Source organism: Apteryx mantelli, chromosome 3, assembly GCF_036417845.1.
Source record: "Apteryx mantelli isolate bAptMan1 chromosome 3, bAptMan1.hap1, whole genome shotgun sequence".
In the NCBI taxonomy this organism is placed as follows: domain Eukaryota; kingdom Metazoa; phylum Chordata; class Aves; order Apterygiformes; family Apterygidae; genus Apteryx; species Apteryx mantelli.
Genome location: NC_089980.1, coordinates 34,244,901 through 34,260,565, shown reverse-complemented (window position 1 = coordinate 34,260,565; position 15,665 = coordinate 34,244,901). Strand labels below are relative to the sequence as shown.

The following is a 15,665-nucleotide window of genomic DNA, read 5'->3' as shown; positions in this document are numbered from 1 at the left end:
CCCCCGCGGGGCCATGACGGGCGCGGCGGGCGGCGGCGGCGCCCCCGGGGGCCCGCGGCGGGCGGCGGGCGCCAAGGCGGGGGGCCGCTCGCGGAGCGCCCAGCCGCGGGCGGCGGGCGGCGGCGGCGGCTCGGAGGAGGAGGACCGGGACGGCGGGGTGCTCTTCCTCGTCAACAAGAGCGGCTTCCCCCTGGACGGGCAGACCTGGGAGCGCATGTGGGGGCACGTGGAGCGCGTGCACCCCGACGGCAGCGCCGTGGCGGCGGCCATACGCAGCGCCGCCCGCCTCGCCCGGGTGAGTGCCGCGGTGCTGCTCCCCGCTGCGCCGGCGGCGGAGCGCCTGAAGCTGGTGGTGCCGGCGGGTGCTGAGGGGCTAGAGCTGGTGTCTGGGCAGTGAGCAGGGAGAGGGAAAGAGGTACGAGTAAAACTGTTGGTTTCTTTTTTTTTTTTATTGAGGAGAGGAAGAAGCAGAAAATTATTTAATACCTAAGGTCTTTTTTGATTAAGTGTTTTTTTGATTTTTATCCAATTCAAAGCACGTTCACCCAGTTCTGTGGACCTCGAGCATTTTCTAAAACACAACCTTGCTTCTGAAACATCATATGGGGTTTAAAACTCAAACATTATGAGTATATTGCAAGATTCCATTTCATTTCAAACACTTTTATCTTAATTGAGGACATTATTCAGTACAAGCTGCTGAACGTTTTTTTTGACCTGAGTCTCTTTTATTTTTTTTCCCCCAGCAAACAAAATACTTTTGTCTGCTGATATTCCAAGGCTTTTCAGCACTCTGCTTGGTGTCTGTGTCAGCTGCTGCAGTACTGATCAGTGTCTTTAATTTGTCTGCTTTGGCAGACTTTGAGCTTGATTCGTGCCTCCCAATGCACTAGCATTAATCTGAAGGGATCGCTGAAGTCAGTGTGTGATCATATCCCTTTTTCTCACTGGGATGAGATGGTCTCGGTAATGTTTTCACACTTCAGGTTGTCACTGGAATATATGCCTGTTCTTTTGCTTGGGTTTGAAAGGATAAACTCTGTGTGCGGAGAAGTAGACAGCATATTGAGTAGGGTTGTCTTGTGAAGGCGCTTGTCAAATAAGATGCCGGCTAAGAAGGATTTTTGTCTCTGTTCTGTAGTCTGTTTAGTTCAGTGTAAATGCAAGAGTGGCATCTCTGTGCTCTCTGCTCTTACCTCTTCCCTTGTATGGGAACCAGCCTTTGTTTGGATGAGGGAACCAATCCAGCTGAAGAATAATCGGTTTTTGCTGGGTTTGTTTTCAGTTCCCTAATGTGGTTCTTCTCATACTTGCACAAACACTTGAGGTGGAGATGGACTGTTGGGGGCAGGGAGAGGGCAGAATTTCTTGTTTCAGCAGTATTACCAGCTTATGCTAATTTGAACAGTCTTAAGATCTGCTTGGTATTACAAGAGAGTGATGCACATGCTGGGGACTTGATTTCCTTCCCTTGCTTTTCAGCTCCAAAGCATGTGACTTTTACTTGCAATATTCGTGGTGACTGACAGAGCATCTGGCGAGAGACATGGTTGTGGCTCAAATGCTAGCATGCTGCAGCCACCTGGTAATGTAGCTGTGTGCTGGGGTGCTGAGAAGAGCACTGCCGATGTCATCTTTTTCAGTGTTGAAGCACAAAGCTAACTCTGTGCTGCATGTCCTGGAGCTGGGTAGGAGGAATAACGTTTTAAAATCTACTTGATTAAGCCATTGGATGGTTTCACAAATTTTCCTCCTCCTTCAAAAGTTGAATGACTAATTCTTGATCAGTGGAAGCTGATGTAGAAGAATTGTACTGTGTTTTTCCAGCATTGGAAAGCAGCAAGCTTCCCATCACAGAGTGATTAGCTTCTCTGAGTGCAAAAGGGCCCAGTTTCTCCTCTGATTGGTTAGCTTTTACTGGCTAAACCTGAGGCCTGGCGAATCAGGGGATAGTTTGAAGATCGCCTGGTCCTTATTAAAGCTAGCAAAGCTCAGTGGGGTGGGTGAATGCTAAGAGTAGGTTTGTTTCCTACAAAGTGATGGTGGGCTGCTAAAGTTGCAATAGTCACTTTTGGCCCAGAGTAGAAATATGAGGGGAAAGTTGTCCTTTAAATGAAGGAACAGCTTTTTAACTGGCCCTTATTGATGGTTATGCTGCACCTTGCAAAAGATAGGTGGTAATACTGGTCTGGAGCGGTGAGAGAAACTGCTAGCTTGTGCCTGTGTTTGAGAAGGTAGCTTTTAATTTGTTTGCATTGGTAGTTGGTAGAGGCTGAAAGGGTCATGTGTGCAACTGCTCCGTTTTTGGTTCTGATCTGTTCTTAATCCCTAGTGATGGGAGACAGTTTTCATCCCTTCCCCAGGAAGCTGCAATTGATTCTCTAATCATCTTGGTATTAGTCCTAGCAATCACACATGCAGGGCAGTAAGTAGCTTCCTGATTTATCAGCAAGGTTGTTGTTACTGGAACAAATGCAAATTGCAGGAATGCGGGGCTGCATCTCTCTTGCTCTGGAGTCTGTAGGCTGAAGACATGCAGCTTATGTGAGAACAAAGGTGTGTCCTCCCAGATAGCTGATCTGGCTGAGAGTGAGCAAATTCCAGAGTCTGAAGGGTCACCCCGTCTGGGGCTTCTGACTTGAGCTCTGGGAGTGATGGAGGTTCTCTGTTTAGAAGACTTGTGCAGTCCTTTACCTAGCCTGTGGTCTTGCAGATGCTTATAGATCTTAATGAATTAAATATCACCAACTTTGAGGGCTCCTATATGTCAGCTTCATTCATGCTAGGTAACATTGAGAGTACTTGCAGGTTGAGCTAGCAGGAGATGGCTTTCTAGTGTTAAATATGACACAGTGGAATTGTATGAGATGAGGTTCACATGGGAAGTCTGTGGTGAGCTAAGACCAGAGTAAGTCCAGCCATAGGATGGTGTCCAGCCGTAGGATGGTCTCCAGCTCTAATGAAATGTTTAGATCTGCTTCTTGCACTGCAGTAGCTCTGCTGTCTCTGGAGTTATCAGTGCTTAGGAGCCCTGATACAAGGTCAAGGTCTTTCAATCTGTCTGGTCTCTGAATTTCACTTGCTTTATAAATTCATGATCTGTAATGCTGTGTCTGTGTTTCCTCTCAGCAGTTCTGTCATCCCACTACAAACTCTTGCTGACTGCACGCTGCTGTTCTGTGATGCAAACCAATGGCCAAGGGGCTATAGTCTCATCACGTTGGAGCTGTAACAGCGTTGTGTTTCTTTAGCTTGTAGGTATAAATTTTGCCGCATTAGTTCCCCATCTGTGCTGACTGGGTGCCCAGGATCTGTCCTCCGGCAGTTGAGCCTGGCTGCTAGTTGTGCTTGTGAATTGGAAGGAGGGGAGATCTGTGTGGCCCCATGGCAGCCTGCTGTGGGGGACTGCAGCTCGCCCTTTGGCTCTGTGGTCGCACCCCGCCCTTTTCATGGTGCTCTCGTGGAGCTGATAGGATCAAGATGTGGATTTGTTTTTGTTTTTCCTCAGGGTTAGTTTTGGCTGGATTCCTCCCTGAATTTGCTCACTATGTGTTTGGTAGGGAGAATGGGAGGGGTGGTGGGATCATAGCAACCCCAATATATGCTGAGGATCTAATGTTTGTGGAGCTGTACCCTAAATATTTGTGTAGCAGTAAATGTACTAAGCAATGTTAATCTGAAGCGTTGCAGCCTTGAGTGGTACTAGTTCACTGCCCTAAGCAAACTGTGGGGAATTGACCCATGTAATCCAGGTGAGTCCTTGAGAGCTCTGATGTGACTCAATCTAATCACTCAGACAATTTAGTGGGGCCATTTCCAGGAATAAGTGGATCTTAGGTATTTTACCAGAGAGACTTAAGAAGTAAGTGTGCAGATGGTATAGGCTGGCCTGTGGAGAGCTGCCTTGGTAATATTTCTGGGAGGGTTTTGGGGGGAAAAATAAGTTTTGTTTGGACAGAGTGAGAATGGCTCTGCACCATCTGGCTTCTCTGGCCTGGCTAGCAGTGTAGTGCCAAGCATTCCCTACCTGGCACTTGAATGAGGAGAGGAGTAAACTGTCCTGCACAAGAAGAGACCAATGTTGTCAGTTTTTCCCCTGTAAACTGAAAATCTGAAGAAACTTGGGCCTCTTGGCTTGGCAGATCTGTTAAGGTAACTTTAACAAATGATGATGGAATATGCTTAAGCTGTTAGAAAGCCATCATTCTGTTTACCTGAGCGTTCCCCAGTCAGTGATACGCTTATCCTCAAAGCCAGCCTCTGAGGTGAGTGGGAAAGCAAGTCATAGACGTGCTAAGGTGATGGTTTGTCAGGGCTCTGCACGAAGGGGGAACCCTTCCTCCCTCTTTTGTGCGCCAGCCGCAGCGTTTGGGCAGTGCACGAGAGCAGCTAGCATGCTTGGCCTTGGCCTTGTTTGCTTTGCTCAGTGCTCCCTCCTGGCAGCTGGGTGGTCTCGGAGGGAGGTCTGGGAGAGCCGGCTGTTTTGTCATTAAGCTTGTGTACTCCTGCTTATCTCTCTGCTCTCTTTTGTAAGAGGCTTTCAGCCAGCAGCACTTTGCTGTGTGCGTTGCATCAAACAAGCTCTAATTTTTTTTTATAGCTGCAAGGAGTTAGACCATACAAGGGTACAAATCCTTTTACTGCGTGACTGCCCAAAGCCTATAGCGCTGGCTGGAAGAGTGACTGCCGAGGAATTGTAGGGCAGGGAAGGGAGATGTCTGGTGCTGCTGGTGGTGCCCTCGGCCTCAGCGACCTGCAGCCTGGAGAGGAGGCAGCTCCCATGGGGCTGTGAGTTGGGAACTGGGGAGAGGGTGCAGCAAAGCCTGGGTCTGAGCTGTGCGCAGAGCCTTGCCTCTGCCAGCCTCTGCATGGCCACCTTCCCCTCTGCACTGCCCCTCCTGCCCCCCTGTCCTGCTCACAGTGGCCTGCTGCTGGAAAGCGAAGGTAAACCTTTCATTAGGAAACTAGTAACTATCACTTCCTTCACTATGCCCAGTCCTTGAAGGAAGGTGTAGAGCATCTCTTGGGACATGCTGAGTGCTTTCTGCTCCTGATCGAGTAGGTAAGAGTTGAAAGTGCTCAGAAACATACAGGGATTGTGATCCAGGCCGGAGATGGGCTCTGCGCTGTGGTTTCAAGTCATGACTGTTTCTGGCTTGGATTTTTTGGCTTCAGTGTGTTCAAGGCAGACCCAGTGTCCAGCACTTGCATGACTGACTGTCTTGTTTGTGCTTGAAACTACCAGGCTGCCTCGAAGTGGAGCTTTCTAGAGCCATTTAGTCTGCATCTGAGATGACCTGCAAGCTCCTGAAGTTAGCTCAGTGATCCTGTTTCAACTCTGCTTCCTACATGTGTGAAAAATACTCGGAAACAAAAGATTTCAGAACCAAATGCTCAAGTCCAAACACAGCCTTCGCTGTGAGTGCACCTGCAGGGCATTATAGCGAGGGCTGTGTCATGCTGCAGTGATACAGTCCGTAAGGGACACGGTCACACCCCACAGTTCAGCAAGCACAGGGGTTTATTTTACAGAGGATTGGATAAGGATAATGGGTAATATCCTCCTAAAAGTGCTTCTGCAGCCTGGGTCACCTGTTGTTGTGGGGGGAGGGCAGCTCCCGGTGCTTTGTATTATGTGTGTGTAATGCAGGAACGTAGATTTTTGCCTTTATAACAAAGGAGCGTTTATATCAGCATAACAGCAGCAGGAATTACTTCATCTGGAAGGATCTGGCAAAACTTACCTTAACTCACTCTTTCAACTACTTGCTGCTTGTGAAGGTTGAGCCCCATCTGGTGTCTTTAGTATAGTCCTTTCTTAGCAGCAAGAATGACAGGCGAAGAATTATTTCACTCAAATCAGAGCAATTGGGGGTGGGGGGAGAGGAAGGAACTTGTGAAACTGAAAAATTACCTCTGAAGAGGTCATGTGTGGAAATAGTAATTAAGAAACATTAATGAATCTTGCTAATAACCTCCACTTGTTACCACTGAAAACCCATGTGTGCAGAATTACTAGTTTTTTCTCTTGTGGTGCTAATGATGATGGCATGTTGGAGGCCTGGCCATCTGTCTCCTTTCCATCTAGAATACTCTTCTGTATGCCAATAATGCAGGAGTGTCTGTTTGTTTTGTTTTCCCCTTCTCTGACACCTATTTACTGTCTGCCTGTAGTAGGTATCTAAAACATTGGGTTTTGATCTCCTTGGGATTATAGGTACTTTGTTGTCTGAAAGCAAAACCAAACCCCCTCACTGTTTGTGAGGTGGGATTCTGTCCAGGAAAGGCTGTGTAATGGAGACTGCTCTATAGTATGTGAACTTGCTTTTTTTCTTACCTGTAATGGTTGATTTAGTATCTTCAGAGCAGTGGTTTTTGTTTCATAATCTGCAAATTGAAGCTTAGGGCTAGCCTATCCCCATTTCTGAAGGACTTTAGGGAGTAAGCTGTGGCTGCTTTGACAGAACACAACAAAAGTGCTATAATATTTGTGTAGCAGTGAGTGCACTAAGCTCCCCAGGATTAGATTGCCCATTGGTTTGCAAGCTCATGAGGCCAAGTAATACTGGCTGCTGCCGTGGTATTTCTCTCAGGGCTTTGGCTTTATTGCTTCACCCCCTGCTCCCCAGCCATACTGCCTATTTTGACATATGCCAGCTATGTATTTTGCAGCCTTGCCCCTAAAATCAGGGTGCTTATGGCAAGGCCCTGCTCCTTCCTTGCGGGGTTATAGGCTAAGGAACCACCTAGCTATGAGGATTAAATATGGATTGAGGGCCAGGCTTCTTAAGGTACTTAGGCATAAGCAGATGTCATATGGGATTTTTGAAAAATCACATTAAGGTGCCAGCCGATATCATTAGATGTCTCGATATCATTAGATGTCTCAGTCCCAGGTGATCGTCAAGCTGCCATGTCATCCCTGGTTTTGCAGCCTTAGCTTGGATCTGTGGCAGCCTGTTGTGGCTGGCGAGCATGGTGTTCATAGCAGCAACTGGAAAATTATGCTGTCCAAGACTCTTCTCTCCTTTTATCTCTTTCTCTTGTAGTTGAGGAAACCAAAAATTAGAATTGAAATGAATTTTTGGGAGGGTGGGAGGGGGAAGGATGATGAAGCCAGCACTGGGTGGGACTCTGCTCTTCTGAATTATTTTTACTAGGGGAAAAGATACAAAGTATTTGGCTTCTGTGCTAGCTTGCCTGTCAGCCTAGGGTGATGTTCAAGGAACATTGGCAGCTGTGCTCCTCATGGCAGCCGTGGCTGGGGCCTGTCCTGGTCTCGTCATTTCAGCGGAAATCAGGCTAACTCAGTGCACGGACGGTCCATATTGGAAGCAGAGTGATTTTGTCTGTTGCTTGAGTTTGTGGGGTTCGAGCCATCTGTGCTGCTATGTTGTATTGTGCTAAGCACATGTCTTTGCCCAAGTAAATCACTTATCTGCACTGCAGGGAGCGGTAACTGTCTAACCTCTTTGTTTTTCCTTGTGTCCAGCCTTCAGTGCCACCAGTGCCAAACTACAAGCTCTCCATGTCTATCCCAGAATGGCTTCAGGCAATACAGACCTACATGAAGATGCTGCAGTATCCTTCTTGAGTGTGTGGCCTCCAGAGAGAAGGCTGCCTTGTGCCCAGTGTGGAGTGCAGCCTAATGAATTAATGGGGGATTTACTGAAGCACTGATCCACCAGTTGCAAGGGCTGGGCTTTGTTCAGGAGTGAGAAGGCTCCTCTTTCAGCACAGCTAAAGATTTGTGGTAGCACCGACAGCACTGAGCTTGTCACAGCAATTCACTGGGTTGTGTAATTACCTTTAAATGATACCGAAGAGTTTAACTGAAGTGACGTTTCTATAATAATAGAAATGTTCATTTTGAAGTTGATTTATGAGGCTGTTATGATCAGATTGTGGTGCCTGGAGGAATATTACGGCATCTCCTCATAAAGCAATTAAGAGAGAGCTACTGTTGTTGCAAACCCTTTCTCTCTGTGCACTGGCAGCCTTTAACGGCTCCCTGAGGACTGAACTTGCTGGTTACATTCCCAGCTTATGAGGGATGCTTGTCATTGGGATAGGAGGGGCATAGTCAGCCATCCTGGCTCTGAAGGTGGGCGGTCTCCCCCATAACACGAGGGTGGATGGAACTGACTGGGGGTTTCCTTTTTTTTTTCCTCTCATTTTTGAGCCCCTTCTGAAGCACATAATGAACCTTGCGCTCTCCATGAGAAAACAAGAACGGTGGGAGGGAGAAGGAGAGAGAGGTCTCGGAGGAGAGGCCTCTGTTCCACCCTGAGACCGAGAGCCCAGCCTCTGGGAGAAGCTGCGTGTTTGAGGAGGCAGAGCAGATAACAAGGGAGGTCTACTTCTAAATGCCCCAAATCATTTGAGAGTTTAATCAGAGCTGTGCATTATCCATCCAGCCTCCCCACTCCCTGCTGCCACAGCTCCATTGCTTCTCCACACCTAATACCTGAGTGCTTCCATTGCTTACAGATAATGTCAGAAGAAATTATTGCTGGCCCAAATGCTGAACTGGCTGCTCTTCCATTTACCTTTCTCTAAACTTTCCCTGCTCCCCTCCTTTTTTTTTTTTTTTTTTTTTTTTGGAGAGGGTCTGTGGGGAGGAGCAGTGAATGGTGGAAAGAGTGAAGTCCTGGTAGGGATAAGGAAAAGGTATGGGTGATTGATGGAAGAGCATCCAGAAATTGCAGGAGCCTTTTGCTTGCCAGAGTGGTGGTTGGGATCAAAGTGCCAGCAGCTGACCCTGGGAAGAAGGCCAGAGCCAGCCTGCTCCACAGATGGCTAGTGCTGGACAAGGCATTTCTCTGCTGCACGTTGGCCACTCAGGAAGGACAAGAGGCTTGCTGCTCAGCTTGTTCATCATGGGAGTGGTGTTGGACTGGAGAGGAGACCCTGTCCTGTGGAGCTCAAATTCATTTCTTTTGTAGTGGTCTTGAAATCCTGTGTTCTGGTAGGTAGTAGAAACAGGCCTTAGACATGGGGTTTAGATCTGTATTCAAAAAGGCTTCAAAGTTTGGGGTTGGGGAACAGGGTCTTGGTGTCCTTTGAGGGCTGAAAGAGGCTATGTATTTTGTTCAGAGCACTCTGTGAAAGGGCCACAGTAATTAAGCTTCAAAGACAGGAAGGAAAATGTTATTTCTGGAGAACTCTGAACTCCAGTTGAGATAACTTCTGAACATCCAGGTGCCTGATATGATTTGAAGGTTTATTTAGGCCATAGTTATAGTCAGCAACTGTGCTATTTATGCCTTGCTAGGCATCCTTTGCCTCTGCAGAGTCACCTGCTTCTGCACTGGTATTGCCACCTTAGTTCTACTGGTATAAATGTTACCGTGGTTGTGATGGGAACTGATTCAGCTAGAAAATAACCCAGCAAAAATAAGTGCATGGGCTTTGCCCCTCCCAGTCCCCAAACCCCTCCCCGTCCTGCTTTTTCCTGACTGGATCTGTTCTCTGGTCTGCTTTACTGTGTTGATGCTTGAACAGCTATGCTTGCAGAGCAGGGAAGAGGCTGCTTGTGCTAATGCTGCTGCTGTGTGTTAGCTTGTAGTCCTAGTCAAGTGGTGCTGACATTTGGTTGTCAGGTGACTGTCCTCTGGCATCCTTTGATGAACTTTTCACCTGTGCTTGTATTGTTAACTGATGCCCTTGTGTTGCACTAGTTATTTACATTTTAAGGGTATTGTATTTTTTTAGAGAATGATTTATAGTTCCTAGATGTAAATGGATGTACCCGCTGTGCTGTTGGTCTATGTGTCTGAGTTTAAAATTAATAAAGTAAGTCAATTCTTTCAAATGATGAATGATGTTGATTGGTTTGGGTAGACTATAAATGCTTTATCTTGCCTGAAGGGGAGACTTTTTTCAAACTCTGGCATAACCAAAAAGAGAGTGGGACTTGGAGGAGAAGAGAATTCACAATCATCAAATGCCAAGCTGAATTAGTATTAGTATGTTATAATTAGTATTAGACTAATGACCTTTTTTGCTTGACTTTCCACCTAATGCTGGTTGTTTTGTTTTTGTTTTCCATGTAAAGGCAAAACACTTAACTGTTTGTTTCACATACCAGTGTTTCATTTCTGTGGTGAGAATTAATAGCTTTTACTGCTTGTTTTATTTTTCAATAGGAAATCAGAACTAAAATTCATCTTTTGAGCTTTATTTTATTGACTGTTTCGTACATTGCTTTCCCTTAACAGACAAAATTCAGATACAATCACACAGGAACTCAGTTCTTTGAGATCAGAAAAAACAGGCCTCTAAGTGGGTAAGTGTCTCTAGACGTGGTGCAGTGTCCCAGATAAACAGCGAAGGCAGTCAGCTGGCATGAAGCAATGTAGCGCTGTGGCATGGGAGGGCTGTCTCACCGGTGCCACAGGCTGCCTTGGCAAGGCCAAACTGTACGTATTACTGCCTTTGCAAGGAGGGTCCCTTCCTGCTGCCAGGTGGCAAATGGACCCACTGAGAGCCAGCAAGTGGGTCTCCCTCAGCAACCCTGTGGGAGCACCTGCATAGCCGCAGGCCAAAGCTGAACGTACATCATTGGAAAAACTGTCTCTGCCTGTTGGTGTTCGGTTGGGAGCACCAGGGTGTTTTTATGGAAACTGTGTAAGTGCTGACATTCTAGCTGTGGTGTAATGTCCTTTGCTGATGATAGGAAGAGATCAACTGTGCAAAATGCTACAGGGGTTTTGATCTTGTCTTGGGCTCAGTCCTTTCCCCTGGAGGATCATGATGAATCATTTAAGACTGTGGCCTTGCTTCTCTCTTGCTGCTCATCTTGCTGTTTCTTCCATGTGGTCGATTCATGCTTTGACAATGAAATGTGCAATACAAGTATAAATGCGTGTGAAGGGAGCCTGGCACCAGAGCTGGGATCCCTCGCATGTAAGAACTGCCTCATAATTATGACAGCGCTTTAACAGGACCCAGTAACTTGACAGATTAGGGCAGGAAGTGATGCTGACAACATCATGCTTTTACTTAGGGGGATATTTAGATAAGCAGAGTGTAATTACTCCTGTGGTTTGTGCTGTCTCTCTTTCTCCCCAGCAGTCTGTTGTTAATCTAATGGTCTGTCGCTGTAAACTCCAGTTCCCATCACAGCTCTAGACTTCAGATTTTCACCTTGCTGACAGCAGTCTTTCACACTCCTTTTCTTTATGTAGTTTTTGCTGACTGCCAGGTGGAACATTTTTAGAAGAAATCTTGTGCCTTGAGCGATGGGTGAGTTTACAGAAGCTTAAAGCAATTTTCATGCTGGTCACTCATTTTTAAATTTTTTCCCATTACCCTTTTCTAAGGAAATAGAAGATGAAAATGGATTTTGTTCAGAATTTACTGCTTGAAAGGTTCGTGTTCTCCTGAGCTTGGTAAAGGTCTGGCTTAAGAGGACTGTACTTCTTCCTGGAAGTGAACTGATGTAATGCTTACCTCTGGAGATGCACCTGTGCCTTTGGATCCTCTTCCAAGTGGTCACATTTCCCCTATTTACCTGCCTTAGTATTTGTAGCTTGGGAACTCTTATTTGACTTCTCTCCTTATTGTGTTCCTTTTTGTGAGTGACTGTGTGGTGACATGACTTCTGCAGAGTTACTGAGAGTGCACTTGAAAATGGTCTAATGTCTAGGGGCCGTGCTGGCAATTTGTCAGGCACAGTTGCCTCCACCTGGCATATGTTGGACATGCGTAGCATTAAATCCATTAATTTTTGCCTGTCCTTGTTTGCTTCTTGGCATAATGGATTAGAAGTTACCAGTGCTAAGAGTAGTGAAGCTGTTAAAAGCATACTTAACAGCCCCAAATCTGTCATATTACAGTGGGGCTGGAGAGCTTATGCTGTCTGTTTCCCCAGCTGTGAAAAGGTGAATAACATTTTGATCTTCCTGTAGGTTCTTAAAGGCCTTTCTATATCTTCTTGGGTCTGAGCTGAGATATATGGCTATCTGTTTGCACCAGCTGAGGATATCCATGTGCAGTTGTTCTTGGTGATTTTTTTTCTCTACCTGCTAGTCTATTTTTCATCAGAGTTTAAAAAACACCCACACCTGCAATTTTATTTTTTATTTTTTTCCCTAGGAGGTGTCCTGTTTTGCAAGAAATCTGAACTGTGTCTTTGAGCCACTTTGTTGTGTGCTGGTGCCTGGCATGTGAACCATAAGCTGGAGGAGTTTGTCTGGAAGATGTTTTATAACTTCTAGCACAGTAACAACAGGCTTCTTGTGCTGAGACAGCAAGGATTACTTTTGACAAATCTGCTGTGGTGTGTGAATGGCCGTGCATGCTGCTGAGCAGTAAGCGATATCTGGGGAGGGAGAAGAGTGAAATGAGAGAGCTGTTCCAGCATCCTCACCAAACCTCACTGTAGTCTAGGAGAGAACTGCACTGGGAGCAGGAATGCTGGAGTTCCTTCAAATGCTGCCAATAGCCTCTGTCATTTGTTGCTCTTGTTGTTATTAGCCAAGGCCTTGATCCCAGTCTAGGGAATGGTGCAGGAAGAGTATAGGATTTCTCACTCTTGCTGGTTGAATAACACAGCAGTGCACCTACAAGACCAAGTTTGTATTAGCAAGTCAATCCAGCAAGATGCTGAGTGCCTTCACTTTTCCCTGACTCTTGGAAGTGGAGGTTGTTCCAAGATCCTTGGTTTATTGATATTAAACATTTTGCTTATTTGGTATTATAAAGGCTTGGAGCTAATGAAAGTATTACAATATCTTTGGCTGCCTTTCTTCAAAAGAGCGATGTCTGGACACAAACAAGTTGGGTGCTAGATGAAAATTGAATATTCATAAATTCATGTGAAAATGTCCTAAAACAGCTGGGGCATATTAATGAGCATTTCTATTATGGAGGGAGGACTAGATATTATGGGGATTTGCTATCAGTGTCAGTGTGATCCATGAGGGAATAAAAATGCCTGACTGGGCTTAGGAAGAAGAGCCTAAATTATCTATAGGTGACACATAACATTAAGGGAGACAGGCTTGACATGATTCAATATTTAAAATCTCTGTTGAGGAAAAAGTCACTGTTAGCTATCAACTTGCATCTAGACTGCCAGACACCCTTTGGATTTGTCTAGACTAGAGATAACACTTTTGAAAATGTTAGATTTCTGTTGACATAGCTTTGTAAGTCAGGGTAGTAGAGATGTCACTGAACAAACTATGTTGTCCCTGTTATACTGGCAAACTGCTTCTGAAAATGGGTCTTATCTTGCCTGGGTTTGCTGTACTTGCACAAAATCCAGAATTACAGGTAAACTAGATCCACTTAGGAGTGCTTTGCCGGTATAATATACAGGTATCTTGTCCCAGGACAATGTGCTTAGTATAGTCTTAGTGATGTACCCTTTTATACTAGAGAAGTAAAGTTCACCGTATGGAGTTCTGCTGCTTTATGCATAATATGTGTATGTACGTGATATGAGCGTTTCAAACATTCACTGATAGGTCTGTTTTTCCTTCCCGTACAGGATCATGCTGACAAAAACTACATTACAATTTTTGCTGGTACAACCATTCTGATAAAAATTGGCACCTTTAACTAAAATTGTCATTCTTTAAAACTCCTAAGCACGAATCCTGTAAGAGCTTCTGAAAAAATGTATTTATGGGGATTTAGTAATGTCTATAGCTATTTAATAAACACCAACAAACTTGTGTTACTGGCTTTATGATGAGCTATGAACTCTCTACAAGCTTCTATGCTAGGACACAGATTTGAGCCACAAATGAGGAACAAATATCTCTGTCCTGCACAAAGTAACTGGGGAGGATCTAAATAAGTGTGGAGTTGTGCTGTTCCCTGCAGTTAATTGTGAATTGATCAGCTGGACCTGTGACTGGACCTATTGGTCCAGGGAGGTGATCCTCCCCCTCTACTCAGCCCTGGTTAGGCCACACCTGGAGTACTGTGTCCAGTGCTGGGTTCCCCAGAACAAGAGACATGGAGCTCCTGGAATGAGTCCAGTGAAGGGCTTACTAAGATGATGGAGGGACTGGAGCATCTCTAATATGAGGAAAGGCTGAGAGAGCTGGGACTCTTCAGCCTGCAGAAGAGAAGACTGAGGGGGGATCAATGCGTATAAGTATCTGAAGGGAGGGTGTCAAGAGGATGGAGCCAGACTCTTCTCAGTGGTGCCCAGCGATAGGATGGGAGGCAACGGGCACAAACTGAAACACAGAAAGCTCTGTCTGAACGTGAGGAAAAACTTCTTTACTGGGAGGGTGACAAAGCATGAACAGGTTGCCCAGAGAGTTCTTGGAGTCTCCATGCTTGGAGATATTCAAAAGCCATCTGGACAGGGTCCTGGGAAATGTGCTCTAGGTGACCTGCTTGAGCAGGGGGGGTTGGACTAGATGATCTCCAGAGGTCCCTTCCAACCTCAATGATTTGGTGATTCTAGGAAAAACTGATGTTTGGGTAGAGTCTAGGGGCTTTGAGAAATTACAGCTCAGAAGCTATTCTGTAAAGATGGACGAATTCTGTGACTGCAAATATAATGGATAATCAGTTGCAATAGAAGCCGTCGTGGGAATTATGCAACTGAATAATATGGAAGAAAAAAATACTGTTTGCACACACCATGTTATTAAAGAACCCTGATGGAGCTGTAAAGAAAAATTGGCTCATACCATTGCCAGACAATAGACTCAAGAAGGCATTTGAACATCTGCTGCTGCTTTCTCACACAAAGGGAGAATGTTACAGATCTGCTGCTACATTCAGCATGTGGTAGAAGTGCTTTTGCCATTGAAACAAACTTGTATTGATAAGATTCAAGATAACAGTAGCTGCTCTGCTGTTTTGTAGCTCCTTTATCTCCTATTGGTGCCTTTCACCATACTATAAATGACTTGAAACTCTGCAACTTAAGCTTTTTCCTGCCTCTGATACAGTGCTCTGCCACACTTAGAACTGTGACATTTTTTTTCCTGAAGTTAAAAGTTAAGAAATTCAGTGGATCTTGTTGTTTGTGGATATCTCCTGTGAATTTTCCTCACGTACTACTCTTCCTGGCTGACATGAAATTTTGCAGCAGCTATTGCTCTGTCTAGCACTAAGGAGCCACTGTGGGGGAGATGAAGGGGCCCCATTGTGTGCACTTGCCACAGTTGTTACTTGCTTCCAGTGGGGAATTTCTATTGCTGATTGTGAGCGTGTAGGAGGCAGACTAGCTCCAGTTTGTCCTCTGCACTGCAGGCGGAGTGTAAAGGGCTGTTGTTTACAAATGAAAAGATAATTTCTAACTTGGGTAAATTGGGTACAGAATCACTGTGACAGGCAGTAATAACACAGCAAGCTGTATTGCCATTTGCACTGAATATAAGGTTTAAAATGCATAAGATAGGTGAATTAGTGGAGAAAAATAGAACTCTAATGGTATGAGATGCATATTTTTATCATCATCTCTAGTACAAAGATTTTTATTGTTTAGTGTTTCCTTAGTGCAGGGATCTCTTTACCAAGTTATTTTTGGGAAAAAGGTAGGGTTAGAAAGGACTTCAAAATAAAACTTGCCCTTTGTTTTGTTTTTTAGCTTTTTGGTTACCATTAAATCTGACTCCTTCCTCTGGCCTCTTTTTGTCTCCTTCCAGAGGGAGTGTGTAGTGTGTTGGTGTGCAGCTGTGTGTTATTTT

General features: G+C 45.5%; 1 protein-coding gene across 2 annotated transcripts in view; it reads left to right on the top strand.

Moving 5' to 3' along the window:
• The first annotated feature begins 13 nt into the window (after positions 1–13).
• The window catches only part of VASH2 (vasohibin 2), a 40,914-nt gene continuing 25,262 nt past the window's right edge, over positions 14–15,665 (top strand). For both annotated transcript variants that reach the window (XM_067293071.1, XM_067293070.1), the window contains exons 1-3: positions 14–295; positions 7,493–7,581; positions 10,232–10,288. In XM_067293071.1, coding sequence (XP_067149172.1) covers positions 14–295; positions 7,493–7,581; positions 10,232–10,288 — 428 coding nt within the window. The remainder of the gene's footprint in view (positions 296–7,492; positions 7,582–10,231; positions 10,289–15,665) is intronic.